This window comes from Gouania willdenowi, chromosome 20 (genome assembly GCF_900634775.1).
Source record: "Gouania willdenowi chromosome 20, fGouWil2.1, whole genome shotgun sequence".
Classification (NCBI taxonomy): domain Eukaryota; kingdom Metazoa; phylum Chordata; class Actinopteri; order Blenniiformes; family Gobiesocidae; genus Gouania; species Gouania willdenowi.
The window spans coordinates 21,785,690-21,809,917 of NC_041063.1; the positions used below are offsets into that span (position 1 = coordinate 21,785,690).

Genomic DNA, 24,228 nt, shown 5'->3' on the forward strand with positions numbered 1-24,228 from the left:
ACTGTTGCGATATTGGGTTATAACCCTAAACCTAACCCTAAGTGTACTTCGGTAACCGTACCAATAGCACCAGGGGGTTGTCCGTACGGCAACCGTACATATAGACACTTTCAACAAAATAACTCACAGTAAAAATGACGTAAAAACACTTCTATGCAGCCGTCTATATCAGACCCCATATCCCACAATGCAATGCAGGAAACTTTTTTGGAGGATATCAATAATAAGAGTGTGTTTACAGTGGAGATCCAAACAAACGTTCAAGCAGCAATTTCAATCTTTTAAAAAATATTATTCTATTGAGCAAATGACGTTCAGATTATTATTCTATGAGGCCTACACACTATGTATTTATCTCCAGCAGCTTTAAGTGTTTCTCTTTAGTTGTGCATGCATCTGTGCATACTGTAGGAAAAATGAGAAGAATGCAAACATGTCATTGCAACAGCCTCAATGATTTCAACGTGTTGATTTGACTCCCAAATTCCTCACATTGTTGACAGAGTCTATGTGAAAGATGCCGTTAACAGTTCAGCGTTACAGAGCAAAGCTCACATTCACAGGTCAACAGTTCACTTTGCAAAACAGACAGTCTTCATGATGGTCTAGAAGTAATTATAATTTACAAAACCCCAATCATACATATACATGTGTAATGATTTTAACCTGTTGGCTTATTATTTTAAAAATGGCTCACTATCGTGACAGATATCAGTCTCTGCAGGATCCAGGATTTTGGGACCCGTTTTCATTTAACTTACTGTGTAATAAACTGAGGAAAATTGCAAGGAATTTCAAAAACATTGACAGTAAAAAATGACTGCCACCATGTAATAAAAGCAGGAGAAAACTGTGAGCCCTGCAAATATTGTGGAGTCAAATTTGTGTTTGCTGAGGGAATGACAATTGAGTTATTTGGATATTTACACAATGATTCATGGTTTTCCTCTAAACAACCTATGATCGTGCCAAGGACGCTGAATTGCTTCGTGCAAAGGTGTTAAACTCATTTTTGCTCAGGGGCCAAATACAGAGAAGTTTGAGCTCAGGTGAGCCACAGATTAGTTAGAAATAAAGTGCAATTCAGACACTAACGGGCCCTAGTTTTCACTTCCACGTATAACTGATATTTGAAATATTGATTTTTGTTACCAATTTAGACGAGTTTTGCGGGATAATGCTTGGAATTCAGAAAAATGTTGAGTTATTTCCACAAATTGCAAAAAAAATTAAGAGTGCAGTCGTGTGATAGACACAAAATGTTGTCATTTCATTACATTTGTGTATTTGGAGGAACAAAGCTCGCTACAACTTAAATATTTGGTAATTTATGTCATGAATCATGTTTTCACTGTCATTTTTACATTTTCCTGTGGGCCGTATTAGATTATCTAAAGGGCCGGATTTGGCCCCTGGCCCTCGAGTTTGACACATTCTTATGTATAGTGTGTCTGTGTCATATTACCTCCGTTCCTCCGTCTGCAGCCGATGAAGGAAGTTAAATAATTTCACCAGAGGAGTGGAGCTGATTCCTTTCCAGTTTAAAAACATTCTCTATCTGTGGTTTGGCTTAAAAAACAAACTTTGTTGATGATAAAAGCAGAACTTGCTGCAGTGGGTGAAGGTAGAGGGCTTGGTTGATGACGTAGCCATAACCTCACCTGTGTGCAATCACTGCTAATGACCGGTGATTGGCCACGCCCACTGACACTCCCATCACCAAATGTGAGAATGAGTGTGAATTAAATATACAAAATGACAACACACAAAACAACAAAAATCCAGGAAATTATTAAAAAAAAACACAGAATGACATTTAAAAAAAAAAAAACAAACATTCAAAATAAGAGAGGCATTTACAGAAAATAACTCCACAAAACACACAAAATGACAACACAAACATACAAAATATAAAAAGAGTAAAATATATGAAATGACAACAAAAACACACAGAATGACATAAAAACACATACAAAATAAGAAAAATATACAAAGTGGCAACAAAAATACATAAAATAACAAAAAAAAAAAAAAAATCACACAAAATGGCAACAAAAACATACAAAAATTAGATTAAAATATACAAATTGACAATGAAAATGAGAGCAAAATATACATAATGACAACAAAAACACAAAAATTTGATTAAAATATGCAAAATGACAATGAAAATGAGAGTAAAATTTATGAAATGACAACAAAAACACACAGAATGACATAAAAACACATACAAAATAGAAAAATATACAAAGTGGCAACAAAAATACATAAAATATCTAAAGAAAAAAAAAAATCACACAAAATGGCAACAAAAACATACAAAAATTTGATTAAAATATACAAAATGACAATGAAAATGAGAGCAAAATATATATAATGACAACAAAAACACACAAAATGACTGATGAAATCGCTGAATCACCGAATTTCAAAAACTGCCTAACTTACTGTGTGTGTGTGTGTGTGTGTGTGTGTGTGTCGTTCATTTGACGAGAGCCGATCTTCTTTATCCAACAAGTTTAATCAGACATAAAACCAGGCTTTAAGTCAACACACTCACCAGTGTTTGTCAGACAACGTAAGTTTAAGGGTTAGCGATGATGATGCTAATCCTCAGTGTAAAAGTGTGAAACAAAGACGGACACAGGAAGTGTGAAACACTCTGAGTCTGAATCCAATGATCAGAACAGACACATTGACATGCTTTGAACAGTGTGAGGAAGAGGATGCTGGGTCCTCCTGGACGCTGTCCAGCGTTTTCATTGGACCCTTGAACACAACATTCAGCCAATCACTGAAGAGCAGACCCACAGAACAGGATCGTCTCTGTGAGGTATTCAGGAAAAACAAGCCCTTCAATGACTCCAAACATGCAGGAGAGTTTCCTAGCGTTCATTTTCACGTCTTTAGAAAGATTTACAGCTTTCGTGCCAAAAACATAAAAAAAGAAAAAGGAGTAGAGGAGTGTGTAAAAGGTGAACAATCTGTCCACGCGAAGCAGCTTCAGCCAAAATCAAGAACTTTCACCTCATTTTGAGTTGAATAGTCAGATTTTTGTCAAACTTACGCTGATGTTTTACAAATGTGTACAACGTGATACAGTATAGCTACCTTATGTCTTGCTGCTGCACTAGTACATTAATAACGGTTTACTAGTACCACTAGTGACGTTGTCAAGTACTAGTTAACAAAAATTTAGTTTTACTACTAAAGTGTATTACTAGTAGTAGACTTCAAATGTCACTGGTAAAAAGTCAAAGCTTTGCTAGTATTACTAGTAAATTCCTTTTGTTTTTAATTTGGCACAGTTTAAAATACAAATTAGACATAACAACAACGGATGGATGGACAAGTAGTACTAGTTGACTACTAGTAAAGCCCTACGATTCCCTAGTAGTACTAGTAAACTGTTTTAGTCTACTAGTACTACTAGTAAACCGTTTTAGTTTACTAGTAGTACTAGTAAACTGTTTTAGTCTACTCGTAGTACTAGTAAACCATTTTAGTCTACTAGTAGTACTAGTAAACTGTTTCAGTCTACCAGTACTACTAGTAAACCGTTTTAGTTTACTAGTAGTACTAGTAAACTGTTTTAGTCTACTAGTAGTACTAGTAAACCATTTTAGTCTACCAGTGGTACTAGTAAACTGTTTTAGTCTACTAGTAGTACTAGTAAAGCCATACAATTCCCTAGTACTACTAGTAAACTGTTTTTAATCTACTAGTACTACTAGTAAACTGTTTTTAATCTACTAGTACTACTAGTAAACTGTTTTTAATCTACTAGTACTACTAGTAAACTGTTTTTAATCTACTAGTACTACTAGTAAAGCCATAAGAATCACTTGTGGTACTCGCAGATCTAATGGAAGTGAAGGAGGAGGGGTTATAATCAAATCTAGCTCCCTGATTGGTTGCAATACTTTCGAAGTCCAATGGGGAGCCTGAATTTGCTTTCCCCGCCCCTTTACTAACATAAGGCTTACTAGTACTTCTAGTGACACTTTTTGCTTCACTAGTAAAGTGTACTCGTGCACTAGTAAACCTAAATTGAGAACATGTACTCCATAAGAAGCAGCAGCTGGTTAGGTGACGTTAACACAACATTGCATACTGATTAGTCACACTTTACACACTGTCAGGGTCTAAAACTCATCATAACTTAGTGACGACTGGATCAAATCATAAATAACATAGACGTACAGCTGGCTCCAGGCCAGACTTAGAGTTTGAACACTTCTCTACTTAAAGGCCTTTAATCTATAACCAGATTTCTATAATTATGTTCCTAAAACTAAAAGATAAATCATATTAAAGTGCTCTCAGCAGCTTCTACACTGCACAGCAAACATAGCTCTACACCAGGGGTGTCAAACTCATTTTAGCTCAGGGCCCAAATACGGAGCAATTTGATCTCAAGAGGGCCTCAGATTTTATGCAAGAAAACAAGTCATTTCAACATTATTTTGCCGTAGTTTGTATTTCTAGGTATACAGTACATAAATTATAAAATATGGAAGAAACTGACAATATCCCAGGAATAAGTGACAGATATCAGTCCCAACAGGAGTTTCACTTTAAATTTCCTAGAATTTCCTAGATTTTGTGACCAATTTCTATTTAATTAAGGGAAATATTATGTCATAATTTAAGGAAAATTGGAAAAAAAATTGTAAGAATTTTGAGTTTTTTTCAACAGTCTTACATTAAAAATGACTGCAATCATGTGATATAAGCGCCGGGAAAACTGTGAATTGATTCATGTTATCTCTGTCATTTTTACTTTCTCCTGCGGGCCAAATTGGATGTTCCAAAGGGCCGGATTTGGCCCCCCGGGCCAGGAGTTTGACACACGTGCTCTACGCTTCCAGCCACACGTTAGTGTTAAAAACCCACAGAAACGACTGAAAAAAGGTGAAGAAACTAAGACGAATGTGTTCACAAGGCCTTCAGGAAGCAGCGGGTCTCTGGAATGTGGCAAGGGGGGTGTGTCCATCAGGTGGGGGCATGTCCATCAGGTGGGACAGCTCAAAACGCTGCACATGCTTCTTTTCTTCACACCTCCCAACTCGTTCTCATGTCCCACAATGACTGGCGCCTTCTCTCTGTGGATGGCGTGCAGTGGGCGTGTCCCGATGACCTGCTCTGGATGTGTGTGTGTGTGTGTGTGTGTGTGTGTTCTGGGAGCACGTGGACACACACACGTGAAGGCGTTTTTGGAATGATTAGAGGATGATATGTTGAGATGACACACTTTGGGGGAGGGGGCGTCCCTCAGGTTTCAGGGTTGGGCGTGGCCAGCAGAGGCACGTTGTCCCGCCTCCTGCGGCCCAGGGGCGGGCGGCGGTACTGCTCGCCGTCGACCAACGTCTGAGGGAGGGGCTTCCTCTTGCTCTCAGGCAGCAGCAGGATGGACAGCACGGCCAGCAGAGCCAGGGACGAGTAGACCACGTGATGCAGGAAGTAGCCGTAGTGGTTCCTCAGGTCCATCAGAGGAGAGCTGAGGCGGCCCACGCAGCCCAGAGCCAGTACGGTTCCCACGCCACTGCCCCTGCACACACACACACACACACACACACACACACACACACACACACACACACACACACACACACACACACACACACACACACACACACACACACACACACACACACACACACACACACACACACAATTATAATGGGGAACAGAACAGGAAGAGGAGGTGTGGTTTCACCTGAATCCAATTTCTTTGTGTTTTCAAATAATATTATTGATAAGATTTGAGTTCCATGAATTAAATATAAATACATAGGTTTTAAATGTATATAATTAAAAAAAACACAATCTTTTTTCATTTACATCAATGGATCAATATTTGCATATATTTTAATTAGATACATTTAAATAAAATAAACTTAAAAAAGCCAACACAATTTATACGTTTACGTCCTCTTTTCACGTCTTGTCCGAGGATATTTTAAAAAGTAAGGAAATTGTCCGGTTTTCCCAGGGACCCTGAACCCGTATCGGGGTAACACGTTTATATATATATATATATATATATATATATATATATATATAAAAAAAAAAACATAACTCTGCTAATATTTGCTCTATCTGAGAAATTCCACCAGTTTCTGAAAGCTAATGAGTTGCTCTTTGCGTCACTGACAGAATCATTTAAGATGCTGCTTTTTTTTGACAAAATCACACACGAGGTAAAAAGAAAGAGGACCAAATTCGAAGAGAAAGCGAGAGATTAAAAGACCAAATAACGGTGGATTTAATTGAACAGATTATTAATTGAAGTGTATATTTAATGATTATTTACTGATATGTAAGCCTGAAGGTTTTTGGTTTTTGTTTTAATTTCTAGGAGGCGATGTTTCTCATTGATTTAAGAAGGTTTATATGATATTTTTAAATTAAGGACAGATGTTAAAATCCATAAGAAAAGGTGATTGATTTCAGATTGTTTTTATGTCTTCGTTATAACGAGAGAATCATTTTGAAACCTTATTGACAATAACAACTTATTTATTAATCAAAATATGGTCAGTACCCTAGTCACAGGTGTGTGTGTGTGCGTGTGTGTGTGTTACCTGATGATGGTTGGCATGATCTCTGCAGTGAAGAGGATGCAGAGGGAGGCGGTGGCTTGAGACGAGAACAGTCCCAGCACAGAGAAGACGGTGATGGCTGCTTCACTCAGATCTGGAGAACACAAGGACACATCAGCATCAAATTCACACACACACACACACACACACACACACACACACACACACACACACACACACACACACACTCTACGCCACCAGAGGGCGATAGACAGTCACCTAACCAAGGCCACAAGGCTGGATTTTTCCATAGAGGTGGAACAACCAGTTTTTCTATTAATGCTTCAATGCTGAGTCCATAAATACACAAGTCATGGCCAACCCAAGTGTCAAAATATTTACTTTTCTCCTCCTGAACCAAAAGAGTTTTATTGTGAAAGCAGATGACTCAGTTTTTATGCATTTTGACCAAAGAGACAACATCACCTCTCAAAAAGTCACTTAACTATGATTCGACTCATATCACCTGAACTAAATTATGAAAAAAACTCATTTAAATTTACATTTTAAAAACAGTTACAGCTTTTGTGATAGAACTCTTCCTAATGATTAAAAAACATTTAGTTTCTTTAACTTCTTCATTATTCTTAAACATTTATGACGCGCCATAAACAGCATTCAACAGCTGGATTTCATTCCTAAAAGTTTGTATGAGTCGTTCCTTATTGACTAAAATTTACAAACTACAAATAAAAAAGCTTTTAAAGCCAATATTTATCCACCTTTACCACAGGCTCATTCTGTATTCCTAGTAATATAAGCAAGTAAAAACAATTATTGATTTAGCTTCAGCAGCTCATCTTTGCTTGAATAGAGATGCTGTCATGTGATTGGCTCACAGGTTATAGTGCAGACCCTTCCTTTAAACCACGTGTCAAACTCAAAGCCCAGGGGCCAAATCCAAATAAAAAAGACAGAGAAAACATGAATTATTGTTTAAATTACCAAATAATCCACATGTAGATATCTCAAATTCACCAACTCCACAATATTTCTAGGGGCTTGCATTTTTCCTTTGTTTATATCACATGAATTGTGGAAAGAAATCTAATTTTTTCCACAAATATTGCAATTGCTCACAAACGATTCCACAAAATTCCTATAAATCAGTGGTTCTCAAACCAAGTACCCCCTTTCTCTTATTTCTGAATCCAAGTCTTTGTCCGACTACAACATTTTGCTTAGAAAACTATTTATTTTGTAAATACGTGGAAAGAAACAGTATTTTGTGCTTTTGGATCGTGACCCCATTTTTGATATCAAGGATTTATGGCGACCCCAAAGACATTTTTTTTTCTTTAATTAATTTTTGATCATGTTTGAGCTCAGATTTTTTTATTTATTTTTTAGTTGAACTAGATTTATATTATACAAAGTGAAAGTATAGAAAAACTGTACAAAGGAGGATTAGGGCCACTGGGAAAAAAACCAAAAACAGAGCTCGTAGAGGAAGACAAAAAAAAAAATCACAATCGTAATCTTAATTAATTTTTTTTGTCTTTTTTTCCACTGGCTCGAGACTTCTTCCATGAATACAAGATTGTATGTTTTAATAAAAAAAATATATAATTATTAGTTTTTAATTTGAAAAATCTATTTTTCAAACTCAAGGCGAACCCACATTGGGTCCCAAACCCAAGGTTGAAAAACTCTGATAAAGTGGTGCCTGAATAGATTTATTTCTATAGTTTTTATCTTTATCACTTCCAATTTATTTGTTAATTTTCCACTCACTCTCTCTCTCAAGTACCCCCTTTAGTGCCATTGCGTACCCCTAGGGGTACACGTACCTCCATTTGAGAAACACTGATCTAAATCACCAAAAATTGGTAACAAAATCAAGAATGTCTGAAGTAAATTGACTTGATATTGAAAACTAGGGAACAATAATGTTAAAGTTGCTCTTTCCCCCCACCTAAAATCTACGGCCCATTTGACATCAAACTGGTCTGTATTTGGCCCCCTGAGCTAAAATGAGTTTGACACCCCTTTAAACTTATGTGGAATAGAATGGAAAAAGCCTTGAAATGTTAGATGAAGTATATAATTTTGATGTTTCACTCCTTTGAATGAATGTTTAGCCTTTGTTTCAGTTAAAGTGTAAACTATTCAGGACTTTAATCTCTACTGTTGCTCACACTCCATGAGTCCCAGCAGGATCAGGGAGGCCAAGCCCGTCATCGTCATGAAGAGGAGCAGGATGCCCCGCCGCCCGCACCTGTCCACCGTCGCCCACAGCAACAGCCAGGCTCCGCCCCCCGCGCACACCGACAGCAGGTAGGTCCAGTAGAAGCTGGGGGCGGTGCCTCTGACGTCACCTCTGAAGGAGCTGTAGCAGTGGCTGATGCCGTGGGAGATGAACCTGGAAGAGGAGAAGGTGTGAGGAGACAAAGCTCAGTGATGAGGAAGAGGAAGAGGAGGACGTACGAGGTGAAGCCCAGCACACAGATGTTCTTCCAGATGTTCCTGCTGTGGAATAGCTCGGGGAAGGACAGACGAGGGCGGGAGGAGGTCGTGGGTTCTGAGTCCAGCTCTACGGAGAACAGGAAAGTAGGCGTTCATGGAAGAAAAACACTTTTTTCCCAGAAGCCTCAGAGTTATATTCACAAATCCTCCGATTACAAGCCCAGCGTCCTTAATCAGGCCACCACTCCCCTCCCCTTCTCTACTATTAAAGTTTGTGGCCATTTTTGCTTATTTTTCCCCTTTTTCTACCACTGCACCAAACTTGCCATGCAGTATTTGAACCTGTTTTATCCTTTTAATGCATTTTTGCTACATTACTCCCATTTCTGCCACATCTTTATCAAATTTCAATACCTTTTCTGCACATTTTTTCCACTTTCAAGACTTTTTTGGCACTGATAAATCTTTACCACCACTTTTACCACCTAATGTCGCATATGTTGACCCATGATTGTCACTTTTAACCTCTTTTCACCATATTTCATGCTTATATTTGCCAATTTAAACACATTCATGAGTTGTCATGCCCATTATTTGCCAGTTTAAACTAATCATTCCAATATTGACACTTTGAACCATTTTTACCACTTTTTTGTCCATCTTTGACCACTCTAATTTGCAATTTTTAACAAATTTCTGTGGTTTTTAAAATCCCATTTCACCTCCTTTTCCAACATTTTTTGTCACGTTTAACCCATTTTTTCTGAATAAGATGACGATACACTATGGCACAAACAATTATAACAGTGGATATTATTCAGATAAATAAATAAATTTGGTTATCACAGATTCATAGAACAATGGGCCGTCATTTTGCTGACTTTGTGGATGGGCCCCAAAAAAAAGCTCTCCCCTTTATTCCCCCTGATAGATGACCCTGTCTCCACACGTTCATGTCTGTGCTCAACCACCTTCAGAGGTACCTGTGAAACCTTCGTCGTCCCTCACGCTAGAGTTCCGTCTCTCGCTGAAGGCGTTCATGTCTGCAGAGCGCTCAGAGAGAAGAAGCCAACGTGGAGACTCTGGAAAAACTCCGGGAACGCTGCAGGAGAGCAACGTAAGCCTCTGATTAGACTTCAGAGTTATTCCCTCCTTCAACGTGAGAAACAACCAGCGGGAATGTGAAGTCGCTAATCTGTTTTTATTAAAAACTACAGATCAATCTTCCGTAATCTCTTTTAATTTAGTTTAGTGAAGCCAAGAGAGATCTAAAGCAAAACCTTAAACATCCTGACAGGCTCAATGTGACGGTTGGAATCAATACAACGTGACATCATCCAATGATCATCAGCTCCTTCATTACTGATCAATAATTCTCCATTTAAACTAATTGATCAGCAGCAATGTAAAGGTCTTGCAGGCGGTTTTTAGATTTTAGATTCCTGTGGAATAATCATTAAACTATTCATTTAACCAAATCAAATGCAGTGTTAAAAAGATGAGAGCTGCGTGTTTAAAGCTGAGGTTTGCACTTTTTAAAAAAGCTGCCGAGATAAGCACATTAGGAGAGTACACAGCTGGTTTTTACTCTTCCCCTTTTTTAGCTCTTTTTCTTCCAAAAGGAACCACAAGCTGAATGCAAACCAGTCCACTAATAATGTACATTTATAGTTCATACTAAGGAGGAAATATGGAAAAAAAATTAATATGATGATTTTTTTAAGTTATTTACCAGTAAAAACAAAATGATTTGTTTTTGAGGTAACACACTCATGTGAATAAAATCCAACTTTAAGCTGTCTTTTGTTCCCACAGTTCAGTTTGGACAATTATATCCTTTACAATATAAAATGTTACATAAGAGCTGGGTGATATGGACCAGAATTCATATCTCAATATTTTTCCTCAAAATGGCGATAGACTTTATTTATTTATTATTCTATTGTTTTACCAGAAAAACAATAATGGGTCATGGAGGAAAAAAGACCCTTTTATTATTCACTAACAGGACACTATTAACATTTTGTGCCACTTTTGACTTTTCTCTTCATTAATGCTGAAATGTGTGATTAAATTCTGTGGTGTTGCTTCTTTCAGGGCAGCTGTGAGTTGCTGAAAGTAAAATCAAATTCAGGATATAGTGCTTTTAACAAAATCCCAGCCTTCACATATTGAGTGTAAACGAGTCCCCGGTGCAGACTCTCGTACCCATAGCTGAGGAACAGGGTTAAAGGAGCGGCTCCGGCTCCCAGCAGGCCTCTCCACGACTGACAGCCCAGAGCCACGGCCAGCAGCAGCAGTTCTCCCACTACGGTCATCAGTCCAGCCAGCGTGGTCGCCAGCAGCCTGAGGGAGGGCTCGCACAGCTCCAGACCTGACACAGAAACAGCACGGATTCAAACCAAAGTCCAAAAACCCATTTTTTTTATCTTCATTTATCTCCTTACAAGCTCATACAGGAGTGTTTGATTCCATTTGAATGCTTTAAAATGGGAAAAAAGACGCCAACCTGTGACTACAGCAGTGGTTGTCAAACTTTGAACAAAAGGTAAACTTTCAATCCCCACCTGTGCCCACTGTCCCCCAAATAATCCTGTCAAATAACACATTTTTAAAGTCATTGAACTAACAGGAACATGTAACATCATATTTCATAATAATAAATAAATCAACCTTTTCAAACTTGCTTTTCCTTAACCTTTCTTTTACTTTTATTGTTAATTCTTTATTCCTTTATTTTTCTGTGTTCTGTAAAGCGGCTTGAAGTCCCAAAAAAGCGCTACATATAATTAATTGATGTATTACTATTATTAAAAAAAAAATAATAATAATTTTATACTGTAATAGTTAAAAATGCAGGTAATTGCTAAATGTTGTTTGCATTCTGTGCAAAACAAAAAAGCTTAAGAAAACAAAAAAAAGAAATTCAGTGCACGTATGAAAGGAAGTAACATTGTTTTTCATAACGCAATTAATATATTTCATAAATAAACCAAAACTCAAAAACTAAATTAAACTAATTACCTCCGTCAAAAATACAGGAAATAACTAAATATTGTTTGTTTTCTGTGACAAAAAGAAAATAACAAAAAAAAAGTATATATATATATATATTTTTTTTTAATTCAGCTAATGAAAGTTTGTTTAGGTTATTTTTGCTATGTTATGTTATTATGTTTACTGTACAATAAAACAGCCTAGGGCATTGTACTGTATGTAAATATATCTCATTGCCTCCACCTCTAAATATGTATATATCTGTATCCTTTATTCTTTTTATATTATTTTTTTCTGTTTATATATAGCTTCTGTTATTGTGCTTATTTTATCTTCATTGCACTATTTTTCACTTGTCTTCTGGGTTTTTCTGTGTTGTTTTAATTTTTTTTTACTGCACTTTATCTGACGTGAGCTGTCATGACTGTAAACTTCCCCACTGCGGGATCAATAAAGCTATCAATAAAGATATCTATCTATTATTTATTGTTCCACTAGATGTGAAGTACATGTTGGCGTAAATCATTATTTTTGCACTTTAGTTCCCGGTCCATATTAAATGCACTGTAATAATTTAATAAAAGCTCTTTTAACTTCTGCTACATTTTTTGGCTCCTAATTATTAATTTCTCTGTGTGTCGGTGTTTTTATGTTTAGTGTTAATGATCTTTACTGTCAGTGAAGAAAGGTTTTTTTAAGAAGATTGGCATGAAATTGAAAGTAACCTCCTGTTTGTCCCGCCCCACCAAAGTGAGCACACTGCCCCCTATGGGTTAGAAGTGAAACTAAACTTAACAATAGAGACAAACGTGGTGCCTCCCACACTCACGGCTGATGTACAGAGTGAGATAAACTCCTGCGCTGGACGCAGCCAAACAGAAGCGCATGACGATGAAGATGGAGGGAAACGGGGAGACGCAGACCAGGACCCCGAACACCACCGACAGGGTCAGAGAGATCAGAAGGGTCTTGGATCGTCCCAGTCTGAAGGGAAACATGGAAACAGAGATTAGTTAGCTTGACTTAGCAATTAGCAATGAAACACCTTCTTTGTTTGCATTAAGCAGATGATCTTTTCCTCCCGGAAAAAAAAAAAATATTTATCTTCGCAAACAACGGTTTCGCTCAATCAATCAGTAAAGACATGAGAAAACACCTGGAGAATCATTTAAGATCCAGAATGTCACCAACATGTAAGTTTGTTAGTTTGAGTGATGACATCAATCCGTTATTTTCTTTAATAGCTTTTTGTTTGCGTTTGCAGGTTTTATTTTTAGTCGTACAGGATGTATTACAAAGTGCTGAAACTGCAAAGTCAGATGAACGCACAGGGGGAAAAATGAGGAACAAAGAGGCATTTGAGGGTAGAACACACCAGGGTTAGGGTCAATTATAATTGTAATTGAATTGCAATTGAGGTCAGACAAATGACTGCAATTTTAATTGACATGGAAATTCTATAAAAACATACGTAATTAATTAACAATTCTTAAAATGTGTTTAATAAAAACTTTTCCCACTACCTGTCACTTTTCTTGAGGATTGTTTGAAATTTTTTTTATTTTTTTTTTAAATAATTTAAATCAAGAGGAAAAAAGCCTCAGACACCCACACCAAAAATATTAATACCAATATTTTAATTGATGAGGAAGCCAAGGTCACCAAGAGATGAACCAATTAAATGGGAGAAAAGAAGTTTTATTTATTTATTTTCTAGTTTTTATTTTTGGTTTTATTTGCACCATCTGTAAATATCTATATTCTTTATACTTATTCTCTATTCCTATTTCTATATAGCCTCGATTGTTGTATTGTTTATTTTCGTGTCTTTTGGGTATTCTGTGTGTTGCCTTCTGTTCTGAGCTGTGATGACAGTAAATTTCCCCAATGTGATCAATAACTTTATTCTACTATAAAATATTTTACAGCTGATTTAAGACAAGGTCAAAACTGATACGTTATCATAAGAGACGCTAACAGAAAGCTAACGCAAGAGGAAGGCTACGTTTTATGGCCTGATTTTATTAAAAGGCTCATTAATTGTTACTTAATTGTACTTTAGTAATTGAGAATGTAATTGTAATTGGCTTAAAGGGATAAATAATTCATTTAATTTCAACTGCAATTGGTAAAAAAAAAAGTCAAACACTGTCACTGACACAATCATAATTGAGTAGTAATTAAAGATGGATAATTGACCCCAACCCTGGAATAGGTGCAGCACGCGTTACGTTACCTGTCTGCGGCGTAGCCCAAACCCAGGCATCCGGTCAGCACGCCCAGTATGAAACACACCTCCTCCACTGGGACCAGCCAGTAGCGACTGCACACCAGGTCCCACTGCACACAGACACAGGAAACTACACACTTTACATCCACTCCATTGATGAATAATGAGGTGTAAGCAGAGCAGTAGGCCTCACAGGAGGCGCTGCACTGTATTAAACATCACAGCCCATTAGGCCAGTGCTGCTGCAGGCACAGGAAGACGTCGCACCAGTATGTGCGCGTGGAAGGAGACGATAATTACTGGTTTATACAAAGGAAGGTAGAACAACAAAAACATGCACAAATCTGCCCTCAGATGTGAGTTTTAATCACATAGAGTTAAGCCACTGATGGACACTTCCAGCTGAGCGCTGCTAACACAGCCTTCTGTCCACCAAGTGGGTTTAATGGCCTGGAGTAAGACAGGAACAAAGGTCTTACATAATCAACCCCAGCACAGGAACATAAAGCCTGTCAGATAACAGCCTGTCGTGCTACAGACACATGAGAGCAGCCTTATTATGGGAGGAGGAAACACATGGGAATGCACCCGTACGAGCGAACTAACTCCTCTGACTGGTTTGGTGAGAACGGCCCAGGCAGCGTGACGGCTCGTTTTACTGTACAGACAAATAGAAGACGTTTCATTGGCCATTTTGATTGACAAAATTAAAATAAATAAATAAAATTCAGTGTGAAATCGAGCTCAGACGTTAAAGAGCACAGTTTCTTTGACAATATTTTGATGCATTATATTATGTGTAAGCTATGAACCAAATAATATACAGTTGGAATGAGACCTTTCAATAGACAAAATGACTTTATAAATACACAGAAAGACAACAAAATACACAAAAAAACTCCAGAAACACACGATAGGACAACAAAAATACATAAATTGATAGAAAAATAGACAACATTACTCTGAAAACAAAAAAAAATACAATAAAAATGTACAAAATAATGAAAAATATACGAAATGACTCCAAAAACACAGAATTACACAGAATGAATTCAAAAACACAGAATAAAAGGACAACAAAAATGTACAAAATGACAGAAAAATAGACAAAAGTACAACAAAAATGTACAAAATGACAAAAAAAATACACCAAATGATGACAAAAACACACAAAAAGAGCACAAACTTACACAAAACAATGAAAAATACACATGAGGACAACAAAAAAACTACACTTAATGAAACTAAAGGAAAACAAAAATATACAGAATGACAAAAAATACAAAAAATGACTCCAAAAGATAAACAAAAGACCACTAAATTACACAAAATGACTACAAAAACACAAAAAAGGAAACAGAAATACACACAAAAAAAGAAAACAACCCAAAATGACATTAAAAATACACACAACAACTGAAAAAAACCACAAAACAACAACAAAAATCAACAAAATGACAACAAAGAAATACACAAAATGACAACAAAAACATACAAAATGATTCCAAAATTGTTCTTGTCTGTATTAATGCACAGATTATTCTAAATGCTGACATGAATGTTGATATTGTGGCTGTTAAAAAAAAAAAAATCAATCACATTTTGATTTACAGTAATATTAACAATTTTTACGTCTTTTTTTCGGCGAGAAAATGTTTTAAATAAAACAAATAAACAGATTTTTTTTAGGAAGCTGAAAGTTGTATTAAATAATATTCCATTCATTGCAGTTATTTAGATACTCTTCAATCAAACTCAATGCAGACTACCATAAATATGACGTTTACGTTTCAGTGCACAAAATCACAAAGAGTACTTTTTTATTCAAGTGGAAACACACGATTGGTGCAGGAATTTCTGGACTCCACATCCCAAAATGCAAAGCACATAATTTTTCCAATGATATCCATAAGAGAGTGTTCACAGTGGAGATCAAAACAAACATTTGAGCAGTAATTTCAAGATTTTACAGAATTTTGAATCGAGCAAATGACCTTTGATGTATCATATATGAGGCCTACACTATGTCTTTTAAAATGATGGCCTCCAGCAGCTAGTAGAACTAGAACTTTAAAATATGCAGCTAATCAAACCTCTTCGGTGGAAATTGAGGCATTTCAGTGTTTTCCGTCGGCTCGGACCTCCTGTGCATTAGCTCAGAGCTGTGAAGGTGAAGCTACAGTATTTATTGATCATTGAGCAGCGACAAATCATCCCGACAGCCGACCAGCATCTCTCTGCCAAACTAACTTTAACTACATGGCTGTGAAAAAGCTAAAGCAGCAATGCAGTGGTAGTGGTGAGGGTGGAGCGGCAGCAGAGAGCGTGGGCCACAAAACAAGCACTGAGTGGTGAAAATAGCACAAGCAGCTCAGTGGTGTGAGACTTTCCACCAATGTTTGTGGATTAAATGTGCACATGAACGCACATGCAGCTCCTTTTATTAGCATTAATAATAAAGCAGCAGCTGTTTGATGAATACAAATTACACAAAATGACACATTAAAGGAAAATACAGAAAATAACAGAAAAACACACAAAATTACTCCAAAACTAACAAAAGGACAACAAAAACAAAGAAAATGACAAAAAAATACACAAAATGACTCCAAAAACTAACAAAAGGGCAACAAAACTGTACAAAATGATGAAAAATACACATAATGACAGAAAAATACACAAAATGAATCCAAAAGCACTACAAAATTACACAATATGACTACAAAAACACATTAAAGGACAACAAAATACATAAAATAACAGAAAACCCCCCACAAAATGACTCCAAAAACTAAAGGAGAACAAAACTGTACAAAATGGCAAAAAATGATTCTAAAAACACATAAAAGGACAACAAAAATACACAAAATGAATCCAAAAACTAACGAAAGGCCAACAAAACTGTACAAAATGACAAAAATGCATCAAATGACTCCAACAAGACACAAAAAAGACCACAAAATTACTGCAAAAACACACAAAAGGAAACAGAAATACACACAAAAAAAGAGGAAAAACCCCCAAAAGGACATAAAATACACACAAAACTCATTTGAAATGTGACCTGAGCTACAAAAAGGTTTTGCCTTCTATGACTTAAGTCGTGTTTTTCAACCTTGGGGTCGTGTCCCCATGAAATTTAAATGGGGTCACCTAGAATGTGTTAAAAATATTTATTTTTATTTTTTTAAATTTATTATTATTTTCCAAATCATAACACAACACGCAATTAGAGCTGGGCAATATATCCAGATTCAGAACAAGATACATCAAGTTTCTTATTTTGGCGATACAGAAAATTACAACATTGCCTATATCAATATATGTTTTTATTTTATAGCAAATTTTTTATAAAAATACTTGTTTTAGGAGTCGCTGCTTACACTACTACTTAGAACAGCATGTACTGTAAAGCTCAGTTAGATTGATTTCTGAGTGAATCCTAACCCAGACCTTCCCCTAAAAAATCACACGACAGAACTCACTCACACGTGCTGTCCCTTAGAGGGAAAAAAGCCAAAAAGTAGCACATATTGTGTAGCTGTTTGTTAATAAATGAGCCTGTGTGGCATTTTTTATCAGCAAATTCAACCTAGAATTGTCTTTCTGGTCAGACTTTATTTGAATTAAAAATTATCGAGATTTATAACGTACTGTATATCGCCAATTTGAGGAGTTTTGGTAAAGGTTAAAATGATCAGTTTTGGTTTGCAGCACTGGTCAGGAAGCTTCTTCATGGGTCACATCCAGGTTACAACATTAAAAATGTGGAATATTATATCATAATAACCCTAAAACTGGCAGTGTTTTCTGATTTTTTTAATCCGTTTTAGGGCAAAAAAAATGATGATTAGCATCTGAAAGCACCAACCCACGAGTGTCCACAGCTTGTACCTCAGTGACGATGTTGTTCCTCAGCCCTTCTGTCACGTTGTACACCCATCCATCCTCACAGTCCACCACCGACTGGCTGCCGTTAGCGTACTGCTTACACTGGGACGGGCCCCCGCCGCCGCTCATGCTCCTCTGCCGTTTCTCCCAGGGCAGAGAGGCGTTGAGCACCTCTGGGGAGGGCAGGGGGCCCGGCAGGCGGCAGTGGTGGTGAGGGGAGAGGGTGAGGAGGGGGTCGGAGGAGAGCAGGAAGGCCAGGAAGAAGTTGGGCAGGATGGACAGAGCGATGAGCACCCTCTGCTTCTTCCTGCCCAACGCCAGCACCATCACCTCACCTGTCGGGGGGAGAGAGGGCGGGGCCGGGAGGGAGGAGGAGGATGGAGCGGGCGAGGACGGGACGGGGGAGGAAGGAAGTGAAGGGGGAGGGGCGGGGCACGGAGAGGGGGAGACCAGGGGAGGAGAGTCCGGGGACGTCATCGCTGGAGAGGTGAGAGAGTTTGGAACTCAGGGAAATCTGTAAAAAAAAAAAAAAAAACACATAAATAATCACTGGGAATCTCACTTTAACACGGGGGTTGTCAACCTTGGGGTTGGGACCCCATTTGGGGTCACGAAACACTGGGAGGGGGTTGCCAGACGCCTTACAGAAACTACCAATATTTTTCGAACAATTTGAACCAATTTTTGCTTATTTTTACTCTTTTTCTGCAACGACACCAAACTTGCCATATTTTAAACTATTTTCATCACATTTTCTTGCCGTATTTGATCTCCTTTTAATGCATCTTTGCTACAAAACTCCAATTTCTGCCACTTCTCCATCAAATTTCAATGCCTTGTTTTCACATTTTTTTCTACTTTCAAAACATTTTCGGCACTTATAAACCCTTTCCACCACTTTTCCACCTAATGTTGCATATATGTTAACTCATTATTGTTACTTTTAACCTCTTTTCACCATATTTCAAGCTTATTTTTGCCAATTTGTCATGCCCATTATTTGCCAGTTTAATCTAATTGTTCCAATATTGACACTTTAAACGCTGACATTTCTTCTTCTTTTTATTATTTTTTTTACAATGAGAAAGCATAAAGAAAATCTGAAAATCACAATTATTAGAGCCTGACGGATTAATCGGGCAGATTTTAGCGTTCACTGATTAATCATCATTTTTTTACATTGTTTTTCCAGAAATAGATATGCTTACAGTGTTACTAATTAAAATTCATTATCATTATTCATAATTTAGTCGTTTTGCTGCTTTGTTAAATGCTCCACCTCTTCCAAAGGTTTTTCCGTCTGAACAGATGAAGTTTTTGGTAATATTTAAAGAGATTACAACGCCGTGTTTATGAGCTAAAAGAAAAATAATCTCCTTGTCATGAATTAAACCCAACTTTGAAGTATAGTTTAATGCATTCGTGCATATATTGCATTTTGTAGACGGCCACAATCTGTTGTTTGTCGTCATTAATGGTGAATTGGCCCTCGTCAGCTTCCGTAGATTTGACTTCATTAGCAAACTTTCGACTTTTATCACAATATTGTATTTGGAGTTCATTTCTGAAATTTCAAGTTTCAAATTTCAATCTGGTTTTTTCTACTTTAATCTCAACATTTCAACTTTTTTCTCCATCAAAATTGGCCCTAACCTGCTTTCGCTATGTTTAATTTCATATATTAGCCCAAATATTGGTTCTCACCTAGAGCTGGGCAATATATCGAGATTCAAGATATATTGAGTTTTCTATTTTTGAATTTCTGAATGCGTCCTAGCCCAGACCTTCCCTTAAACAAGCCACACTACAGAACTCACTCACACATGCTGTCCTTTATAGGAGAAAAAGCTCAAATGTGGTACATTTTGTGCAGCTGTTTGTTGATAAATATGAGTATCTGTCATTTTTTTTTTTTTTTTTTTTAATCAGCAAATTGAAAAAAATGGAAAATGTATTGACTTTACTGAATTAAAAATAGGCCATGGCTATTGATACGAAAACGTATGAATAGACTGCCGATCTATGTAGCACTGAGCTAGGATAGCATTAGCCGCTAATCACACCGGCTTTTTTCACAGGTGGTTTATGTTTATGAGAGGAGAGAACGGAGAGCAGCTCCTCGCTTCAGCAGGCAGTGAAAATCACGGAGGTTGGATGTGTTGCTGGTGGGCGGGGCTTCACTTTAGACGTACGTATGAAACGAATGGGGACTTTTTTTGATCATGCCTACCCTGCCGTACATTTCGTGCGGCAGATGCGTCCGGTGCCGCAGAGGACAAATTCGGTGTGAATGCAGCATTAGACCACTTGTTTCCAAATCAATAGACACTTCCTTAAAAATATTAAGTTCTATATCGTACATCACAATTTTGAGAAAAAATAAAATTGAGATATTAATTTTGGTCCACATCGCCCAGCCCTAATATAAATAGATACACATCGGCTTTTTAAAACCCCAAGATCTGTATCGGCTTGAAAAATTCCTCTAACAATTTTTCGGTTTAACACTAGGGATGTAACAATTAATTGTAAGGCAGTTAAAAATCGATTCATAGGTATCACGGTTGATATCGATTTTCTGAAAATTGAATCGCAGTACTCTTTTTAACCAGCAGTTTATCCACAAGTGTAGGCGGCGGGCGGAGTCTGCTAATACTTACTTTCTGGCCGCCTTCTACTCTTAAATATGTTAATAAATGATTCATTGCCCCTTAAGCACCGAAAGAATATCTGTAATATTACTTGAATATCTGTAAAAGTCACGTTTTTCTATTAGCTCTGTCTGCTAGCATAGCTTATCTTCTTCACTGCAAGATATCTGCTGGTCCAAACAAATATGATGTCAATCAGTGTAATCACGGTTTTTTTTTTTTTTTTAAAGTCCAATTGTTAAGGCACAAAATACATTTTCAGTTGCACTTTTTTTTTTTTTTTTTTAAAAAAAAAAGAACTATTATGCAGTTTTGCATTGTTTATTATAGAACCAGAATTTAAATTAATAGGCTTCATTTTCATTTCTATTATTCCTTTATTTATTTCATTCAAGATTTATTTTTAGTTAAATTGCATTGTTTTGAATTGTTTATCAAGGAATCCTTTTGACAATGAAAAATAAAAGGAAAAAAGTACAGTATTTTCTAGTTTTTTCCCCAAAAAAAAATTTGTCTACAGTCCCATTTTGTAAAATAAATCGTGAGAGAATCGAATCGTATCGGGAGTTGAGTGAATCGTTACATCCCTATTTAACACTGTATAGATGCTACAAAAGATGTGTTTGGAACTTTGTTTCCAGTAGTTTGAATGAGGGAGAGTGTCTGTAAACAGGAAAACATGTCGGTAAATAAACAGTAGATAAGAAACCCCCAACAAGAACCAGAGCTGGACTCTATCGTCCAGCTCTGGTTCTTGTTGGGGGGGGTTGGGGGGTTGGGGGCGGGAGAGAATTGCCAACAGCGCCCTCCTTGACACAGGACCGGGGGTATGTTTGAAAGTCTAAAGACCAAACCTGTCATTAAACATTAAAATGCGGTGCATTAGCGCGCTGTGTTGGTGTCATTGTGTGAATATGTGCGCACATGGAATCACCGCGTTTTCCTGCTACAGGAATTCCTCAGGGTTACATAAGAGAGGAGAAAGGGACGTGGAGTGGAACATCAGTACAGAACGTCCTCTGTCACAACAAAACACACGTATCATACCTGAGCAAACGCAGATTAAAGAGCGCGGATCCTACCGCCCACACAGCCGCATCCCAGCGGGCTCACAGGGGGACACGGACCGTGTGTTGTGACCGCTTTTCAACCGGGCTCTCCTCTCTGCGTCCGTCCCAGCTGGAGATGCTTCAGCTGCCCTCTTCCTTTCCCACGACACAGTTCGAGACAAGTTTGAGGCAGAAAGAAGGAAAACGGCGCAGCATCGTTTCCGACATCACCTTAAAGGGGAAGGACAAAGAGCGCGTGGAAAGCTGCGCAGAGAGAGACGTCTGTCCGAGGAGAGCAGCTCGGACTCGGCTCAACTCGGCAAAGTCCGGCAGAGCGACGGCGGCTGCGCTCAAAGATCGTCTATTGCTGGGAAACCGATTACGTCATATACATAACACTCAGATTAATTCATATTTACTAATCTGAGAATACTTTTTAAGAAGACCTAGTGAGAATATGATGTCATCTATTTTCTTTAATGCAAGTATTTTACACATTCTGACATAAAAAAGTTATGGCAGCGTTTTTCAACCTTGGGGTCATGACCTCATGTGGGGTCGCCCGAAATGTCTAGTAACTGATACAATTATTTACTGATTGAAATATATATTTTACATTAAAAAAAAAAACAACATTTTAGACTAATTGTATTTATCATCTTATTTGCTCCCCTTGTAAATAAACGTATCTGACTTCCTTTAATTTTTCTCTGTATTTTGCAACACGGGAGTTGTCTCTTAACTTCATTGTACCTTGTGTATAATGACAACAAAAGCATTCTATTATATTACTATATTTTTCAAATTAAAACACAACACACAGCTTTAAACAATTATTAGTATAGTGTACCTTCACTTTGTGAAAATACACGTCTGTTTTAAATAGAATACATTATAAAGAAAAGAAAAACGAGAAAAAAAGAAGAAAAATAACAAAAGTAAATCTATAATAAATATAATACATTATGAAAATATCTGAGCTGGCACATTGTCACTTTGTGCACTAATCCTACTTTTTATTTGTACAGTAACACAGTATAACAAACCCAATTAACTAATTCTAGAAAAAAAATGCCAAAATATTATTGTTAAATAAAATTGACCTAGTACATTTCATCGTAAATAAATACATATCTTTTAATCAATTATTCTAATTATTTCCCATTTCAATTACTGCTCATTAGTTATTAAATGTATTGATCACAAGACACAATAGTACCAAAAATAGAGTAGTGTTAATAATAGAATTATGTAGTTAAGCTTTCTAATATAGAGTTTACTTCAATCCATGGTCAAAATGTTAATATATACAAACATGAAAATAAATTATAACCTGTGTTTGATATGTTTAAAGTTGTGTTTGGTTAAATTAGAACAGTTGTTGTAATTATGGTGCAATAGTTTATTACTTAGACGTAATGCATAAAAATAAAATTAAAAGGTTTTTATTTATTTGTATCTATCATTTCCTTATTTAATCAGTTGCCATAGTGATACGACAGATTTTTGTAATTCAGCGAAGCGTTTTCAAACAAGACTTAATTTTCAGAACTCATGTCGGAGTGAGACCTCTCTTAATAGTCACTCTCTGCTGCAGATACGTCTGTCTGCCGCATGGTGGGGCTAGAATTCAATAAAAACACATCAATTGTTGGATGGAAGAAGATGAGACTCAATGAACTTGTCACTTCTGACTTTTCATGCTCAGAAAAATCATAAATAATGTTAAATATTATTAACATCCATTAATACCAGTTTTTTTTCCAGCATAATTGTGTGAAAATCCATATTGCATCACAACATATTTACAGACGGATTATGCAACCAAGAAAGCTTATGATAACGTAAAAGAATAAAAAATATCTTAATGTTATTGCAACTTATTAAGTGTTTTGGTGAAGTTCAAAGTGTTGGCTGGGAAATAATTCAAGTTCATCTCAACCATCTTTTCTGGTGTGAACAAAAATAAAATACATAATTAAATCAACTATCAGTAGTCCAAGTTAGAATAAATATAAAAGCTGTAAAAAGCAAAGCCTAATATCTGCATTTTAGTTTGTTTGTGATCAACAATCCATAGTTTTAATGTCCTAAAAAAAAAAAGAAGCTCCTTTCCATTTCAAAGATGCTAAATGGCCTGTGATCTGATGAGACGAGCTCACTGATTGGCTGTGGAGAGGTGAATGCTGCACTTTTGTTGTTGTTATTATTGAGTAACCTGCTTGTGAGTGAAATCCTGTCTTTCTTCACTCTGTGGAGATGTTGCACTCAGTCCGAGGACCACAGATTGCTCCACACGACGCAGTTGGACATTTCGACAGACACGAGACGTGACCTTTGAAGGGGTGACCTTTTGTTTTAGAAATCTGTATTTCACTATTTTATTTTTTTTTTAAAGT

The 24,228-nt window shown here is 36.9% G+C and overlaps 1 protein-coding gene across 1 annotated transcript; it reads right to left on the minus strand.

Annotated features, from left to right (window-relative positions):
* Positions 1-4,738: 4,738 nt before the first annotated feature.
* On the minus strand, positions 4,739-21,983 carry slc22a17 (solute carrier family 22 member 17). The gene is made up of 10 exons (XM_028435060.1): positions 21,828-21,983; positions 18,133-18,643; positions 14,245-14,348; positions 12,838-12,992; positions 11,220-11,385; positions 9,995-10,113; positions 9,033-9,138; positions 8,744-8,967; positions 6,588-6,699; positions 4,739-5,551 (listed from the first exon to the last, which is right to left on the minus strand). The coding sequence occupies exons 2-10, from the start codon at positions 18,604-18,606 to the stop codon at positions 5,275-5,277; spliced, it is 1,737 nt and encodes a 578-aa protein (XP_028290861.1). The 5' UTR covers positions 18,607-18,643; positions 21,828-21,983; the 3' UTR covers positions 4,739-5,274.
* Positions 21,984-24,228: the final 2,245 nt, after the last annotated feature.